Here is a 6,352-nt window from a genome sequence, read left to right as displayed (position 1 = left end):
ACCGAGCACCCGCCCGCCCGCTCTTCTGCGGCTGCGGTTTGGCTCGGCCGGCGCCGCGCTGGGAGCGTCCCCGCGGCGTGTCTGCACCGTGCCCGCAGGGCGGGAGCACCCCGGCGTCGGCACCCCTCTGCCGGGGCCGGTTCCCGTGCCGCGCTCAGGTGCCGTGCGTACCCGTGCCCTCCTCCAGCTCGGTCCCTTGCAGTCGCGCCGTTTCCCTGGCTGCTGCCGTGGGGCGTCTCGGTCCCCGTGTGGGAGATGCGGGTGATGGGCCCAGCCAGCCCTCCGACCGGTCACCCAAAGCTCTCGTTGGAAGAGGCTGAGCAGACCCCTCTGGCCGGTGCTTTGGCAGCCCCCTGGCTTACGGGCTGCGCGGCGGGGGGGGGTGCGGTGCTTTCCTGGCTCCTGTCAGTTCAGCTTGTCTCCAATGGAGCCGAGAAATGCTCCGGCCCTCCTGTCTCGGGGGACACAAGTGAGACCGCAGGGGCGCCTGCGTGGCCTTACACTGCCCCATTACGGGAGTGGCAACAGGGGGAGGCAGCCCCCCCCCCCCCGCCCCGCACACCAGGGACGCTGGGCAGTCGGATGCTGTCACCTGCCCAGGGCACCTGCAGCCGGCACGGCCCCCTCTGGACCCCCACTGGCCCGGCCCACAGGGAGGCAGGGAGCTGTGCATGCCGAGAGCCTGTCCGTAGGGATGTGGCTGGGCGGCTGCAGTGCCTGAAGCCCTGGGGTCCCAGGCAGGGCCACCAGCGGGTCCCCGTCGAGGGTGCTCGGCTGCCGAGGCTGGGCTGGGAGCGGACCCCTCTGAGGAGCCGCCCTTCTCTTGCAGGTGAAGAGGAAGCTGAACTTGGAGACGGATCACCAGTACATAGCGGAGAGCCTGCCGACGGCCCGGGGCAAAGCGCGAAACCCTGCTAAAGGTACCGGCCCAGGCTGCGCTGCGGCGGGTGGTCTGAGAGCGCTGCCTGATACCGGCCTTCGCCCTCCTCCAGCGGGGCGCGGGGTCTGCCAGCCTCGGGTTTGCACCCACGGCACCCGGGCGGGCTGGGCTGCGGCTCTGGGCTTGTCCCCTGCTGCTTCTCCCGGTCCCTCCGTGTCGCTTTGCAGAGGCTCTTGCTGGGGGCTGGGGCGTTCCTGGATCCTCTGGGCCATGCCGCTGCCTCCTGGCTCGGCTCATGCAGGCAGCAGCCGGGGCCAGCAGCCCTGCGGGGATGAGCGCGGGAGGTGGCGTCCACAAGGACTGTCGTGTCCCCGTGCTGGGCGCTGCAGGGCTTTGTCACTGCCCGTGGGGACGGAGCCGAGGCTGGCAGTGTGGAGTCGGTCCGCACGGGGCTCGCTGCGCCCGGCTCTCAGCAGGCTGGAAGCTGCAGCGGAGCTAACAACCCCAGCTCTGCGCAGGGTGTGCAGTGCAGAGCCGGCTGACACATGTTTACACGGCCCGGCACTGATATGGAGCGCAGAAAAGCCAGGTGAACTCATCTAGTGTGAGGCCTGTATCCTCCCAGCCGCCTCCCGCGTGGCCCGTTGCCAAGCCTTAGGAGCAGGCGTAAGGCTCGGAGCGAAGCGAGCCCCACGTTTGGCCTCGCTGGTCGTCCCCTGCCTGGCCCCGATTCTGCAAATGGGCTGCTGCAGGCGAGGGCTGCCGAGGGCTTTGCACCGAGATCGCTGCGATGTGCAGGCTTGAGGAAGGCAAGGGCTGGAGCGGGACAGGGTTTGATGGGAAGGTGCGTTTTGAGCACGGCTAGGGCATTGCGTGGACTTTGGGCCGGTGTGGCCAAGGGCTGGTGGCCAGGGAGCACTGGGGGAGCAGATGGTGACAGCCCAGACAGGGGAGGTAGGGCCGAGCCTTTGAATGCAGGCAGGCTGAGCCGAAAGGGGTCCTGTGATGTGCGAGCAGACCCTGATGGGTCTGGGTGTGCTAGCAGCCACCAGGAGGACAAGCTGGAGGAGGGCACCCGCCACTGGGCTCCGGGCAAGCCCTGAGCGTGTCCTTGGCTGCTTGCAGGGGCAAAATCTCCTGGGGAGAAGTCTCGCTATGAAACCTCACTGAACCTCACCACCAAGCGCTTCCTGGAGCTCCTGAGCCAGTCGCCTGACGGTGTGGTGGACCTCAACTGGGCAGCTGAGGTCCTGAAGGTGCAAAAGAGGCGCATCTACGACATCACCAATGTCCTGGAGGGCATCCAGCTCATCACCAAGAAGTCCAAGAACAACATCCAGTGGCTGTACGTACCAGGATGTGCTCCTGCAGGGCTGGGGCCCATCTGCATCCTGGGCTAGGGCTGGGGTCATGGTGGGAGCTCATGGGTCTTGCAGGCAGGCTGGGAAGCGACTGGGTGGGAGAAGCTCAGAGCAGTGTCACGCTGCTGCTGGCAGCCGGATCCTGAGTGTCTGCTCTGGGATCGCGTGCAGGCTCTCTGTTCTGGGGGGCCACAGCCTTTGGGGAGGGCTGTGCGTGACCATGGGTGACTTCTGAGCACCGATTTTCTGGTGTTATCTTCAAATCTCTCTTGTCTTTGGGCTGGGGCCTTGCAGGCAGTGCTGCCACCCCTGGGAGCTGAGCCGGGCCCTGGGGAGCAGGGGATTTGTCTGGGGTTTGGTAGCTTGGAGAGGAGCCCAGAACAGTTCCTGCACTCCGGGTCTGTCCCCTGGTGGGAAATCCCCACAGGGCCAATTCCCTGGGCCCGAGGTGGGACTTGGCAGGGTCCCCAGCTGGGGATGCTGCCGGGTGACAGTCCTGGGTGTGGGCGACGGTGAGCCATGGGGTTTGCTGTGGCCACGTTCCTGGGAGACCCCCAGGCCTGCTGGTGCAGCCCAAGGGCAGGGTGACCCCCGGGTTTTCTCGCTTGCCGGCGGGGAAAAAACGCTGGCAGAGCTGTGGGCGTCTTCCAAGTGTGCCCTGGTGGGTGTACAAAGGGTGAAGGGTGGAGGAACCTGTCTGTCCTGCTGTGCAAGTGCTGCCCTGGACACGGCCGTGCTGAGGGTGACAGAGGCCTGCGCTCCCTCCAGGGGCAGCCAGGCCACGGTGGGACCCTCCAACCAGCACCGAGTGCTGGAGAAGGAGCTGCGGGACCTGCAGGCAGCCGAGCGGCAGCTGGACGACCTCATCCAGACGTGCACCGTCCAGCTGAGGCTGCTCACGGAGGACCCCGGGAACCAGCAATATCCTTCTCTGCAGGGCAGGCTGGGTGCTGGGGCTGCTGGGAGCCCTGGGCCCTACAGCACTGCGGCACGGAGGGGTAGCTGGGGAGCAGCTCTCCCCTGCTGCCCCCAAATCCAGGCCAAAGCGCCCTCCCCAGGCCCTCCCCAGGTCCTGTTGGCCCCTTCTTGGGGTTCACAGCTTGCAGGGAGCACCTGTGGCCCTGGGAGGGGGACGGTGCTGGAGAGTGAGCCCTGCGGCCGGTCCCAGGGGTCTCCAAGCCAGGAGGTCTCAGCCTTGTGATGGGTAGCTCTTGGGCAAACGCAGCTCTGAGTCCATCCCCTGGGAACATTGCATGGCTGTGGGACATGTCTCCAACCCCATAGCCGTGCTTGGCACTGCCTGACAGCCCCCGAAACGTGGTGGGCTAGTGCTGCTCCCTGTTGGGCCTTCGGACATTGAGTGCCGCATCCCGGCCTCTCCTCGCGTGGGCTCCTCGGTGTTGGCAGTGCCCCGCTCTTTCCGTCTGCACCCAGAGCCACTGCCTCATGGTTGCAGCAAGGGATGTGTCAGACCAGCGTGGCAGGGATGGCACCTGGTTGGGCTCGGAGAGGATGCTCTAGCCCTGACGCCCGCTGTTACCTGCATGCGGGGCCCCTGAGCTGCTCAGCGGTGCCAGCTGTGCCGTGCTCAGCACCGGGCGGTGAGCCCGGCTGGTGCAAGGCCACCTAGTGCACTGGGCATTTTCCTGCCTGCCCCTCTGTCCGGCGTCCCTATCGCGTGGCAGTGTCCCCCACGTCTGCTCCTTGACCGGCCACACCGCAGCCTACGTGACCTGCCAGGATCTCCGGAGCATTGCGGACCCCTCTGAGCAGATGGTGATGGTTATCAAGGCCCCCCCAGAGACCCAGCTGCAGGTCTCGGACCCCGCGGAGGTAAGCCGGGGGCCTCCAGCCCGCTGTGCCGGCTCCCTGGGTCTGCAGAGCCCTCGCCGCAGCGAGCCCACAGCCTGGTGTCCCCAGGGCTTCCTTGTGCTCACTTGTCTCCCTTCTCCCAGGCTTTCCAGGTGTCTGTGAAAAGCACTCAGGGCCCCATCGACGTGTTCCTCTGCCCCGAAGACAGCTCTGGGGTCTGCAGCCCTGTCAAGAGCCCGTTCAAAGCAGCCGTGGAGGAATTGTCCCCCAATTCTTCGCAGTCCAGGGCCTCCCCACTCCTGCATCCGGCCCAGGACGTGAACATGCCGCTGCTGCCCGGCGAGCAAGGTGAGCGGCCGGGGCAGGGCGCGCGGCTGGGGGAGGCCGAGGCTGGCTCTGGGGGGCTCGGCGCCTGCGGAGCTGGGAGACGGGAGCGCTGCTGTGGCCACGGAGCGGCTCTGGCTGGGGGCAGCTGCTGGCTGTCGCTGCGTTTGCAGCTCCTCAGGAAGAGCTCGAGCGTGCTGCAGAGCCCCTTTCCCATCCATGCTGTCCCTGTGCCGTCACCGGAGGGTGGGGAAGGGCAGGGGGAGATGCCCCGGCTCTGGGGATCTCTGTGGTGACACCACGAGGATCCCGCAGGGCAGAACCTGCCGCTTGCAGAAGGCTGCCGTGCTCCAGGCCCCGGCACTGGTGTCAGCCCACGCTGTGGCAGGTCTCGGCCACGGCACAGGCGGCGGCAGCGGCGGAGCGCTCCCCTCCCTGGGCTGTGGCGGCAGGGTGCCTCCCGTACGCTGCTCGCTCCGCAGCCCCTGACAGCGGGAACCCCCCCGGTTTGCATCCCTGGGGCAGGCAGTGGGGTGGCAAGCAGGGACCAGAGAGCTCCCAGCAAACCCCTCGGCACGTCCCGGCCCACGGGAATGTGCAGGACGGAGCCGCAAACGCTGCGTCTCGCGCCCTGGGGTGGGTGGTGTCCTCTGCCCGGCTGGGCTGGGCTCCCGCTCCGGCCTCCACGTCAGCGGGGATTCAGCAGTGCCCGGAAACTGTGCTGGCACCCAGGGCAGCGCCCGCGGCTTGTGCTCGCTCCCTCCCGCGTGGCCTCGCCAGACGGCGTAGCCGCGAGCTGGATGCGCAAGCCTTATGGGAAGCGCTGCCCAATTGCGGTGTTTTGGCGTGGTGCAGCCTTCCAAAAGTATCCTGTGCTACTAGCTAAGAAAATTAACCCTTAACGCGGTAACCCTCTCTGCGCCGGAGGAGGCTTTGCGTCTCCGCTGCGCCTCTCTGCTCCCGCGCCGGGTGCGGAGCTCGGCCGGGCCCGGGGTGCCGGGTGCCCCCGGCGAAGGGGGCGGGCGGCCGGGGGCTGCGCGCAGGCTCCGGCAGGCTCTCCCTGTCTCCGCAGAGCCCCTGCTGCCCGCGGAGGGCCCGCTGCCCGGCAAGTGCCCCGCCGACGAGGTGAGCCTCTCGCCGCTGGCCTCCATGGACGCTCTCTTGGAGCAGAGCAAGGACGATTTCTCAGGCTTCCTCCCGGACGAGTTCATCAACCTGTCCCCTCCGCAGCCCCAGGATTACCACTTCGGCCTGGAGGAGGGCGAGGGCATCAGCGAACTGTTCGACTGTGACTTTGGGGACTTCACGCCCTTGGACTTCTGAGGCGCCGCTCCTCCCGGGGGCGACGTCCCAACGCACCTTGCGGGGCTGAAGCCGGCGGGCCGGGGGGAGCGTTTGCGCCCCCGGGCGTGAAGGGGGCCCGGGCCGCCCCAGTGCTGCCGGGCGTCCCCTCCGCGCTGCGGCTTTGGTTTGCCTTTCGGTCATTTCTGGTGCACGTGCCTTTCCTCGGCGGCCCGCTGCCGCCTGCCACGGTGCTGCGGGGCCCATGCCGCTTTACGCCCCCGCGCCCGGCCGCCTCCGGCCCCTCGCCTCGGGGCTCCCGGCCTCGCCGGCGGCTCCGCGGCCCGGCCGCCTCCGGCCCCTCGCCTCGGGGCTCCCGGCCTTGCTGGCGGCTCTGTGGCCCGGCCGCCGCTCCAGCTCCCCATGCTCCCACAAGTGGCGGCCTCCCTCTCCCCGGCCCGCCTGGCTCCGGGGGCGACGTTTCCCTCCGTCACCCCCAGTGTCCCTCCGGACGTGGCGGGGGCTGGGAGGCGCCGGCGTCGCCCCCGAGCGGGGCTGGCCGCGGTGGGGAGACCTGGGGAGAGGGGCCCTTTCGGCTCCGCGGGGGCCCTCGCCCAAGGTGCCGGCGAGGGCGGCCGGGCCGGGGCCCCTCGCAGAGCTTTAAGCAGTCCTGTGTATAGATTTGATTAATTTA

At 68.4% G+C, this 6,352-nt stretch overlaps 1 protein-coding gene across 2 annotated transcripts in view; it reads left to right on the top strand.

The window, feature by feature from the left end:
- The window catches only part of E2F1 (E2F transcription factor 1), a 12,005-nt gene extending 6,029 nt beyond the window's left edge, over positions 1-5,976 (top strand). For both annotated transcript variants that reach the window (XM_026091680.1, XM_026091679.1), the window contains exons 3-8: positions 830-920; positions 2,006-2,225; positions 3,010-3,162; positions 3,960-4,074; positions 4,197-4,401; positions 5,450-5,976. In XM_026091680.1, the coding sequence (XP_025947465.1) occupies positions 830-920; positions 2,006-2,225; positions 3,010-3,162; positions 3,960-4,074; positions 4,197-4,401; positions 5,450-5,700 (1,035 nt within the window). In that variant the 3' untranslated portion in view covers positions 5,701-5,976. The remainder of the gene's footprint in view (positions 1-829; positions 921-2,005; positions 2,226-3,009; positions 3,163-3,959; positions 4,075-4,196; positions 4,402-5,449) is intronic.
- The last annotated feature ends 376 nt before the right edge of the window (positions 5,977-6,352 follow it).

The sequence above is a fragment of the Apteryx rowi genome, unplaced genomic scaffold, assembly GCF_003343035.1.
Source record: "Apteryx rowi isolate R43461 unplaced genomic scaffold, aptRow1 scaffold_916, whole genome shotgun sequence".
NCBI classification, from domain to species: domain Eukaryota; kingdom Metazoa; phylum Chordata; class Aves; order Apterygiformes; family Apterygidae; genus Apteryx; species Apteryx rowi.
The sequence above is the reverse complement of the archived record's forward strand: the minus strand, read 5'-3'. Positions and strand labels throughout refer to the sequence as shown.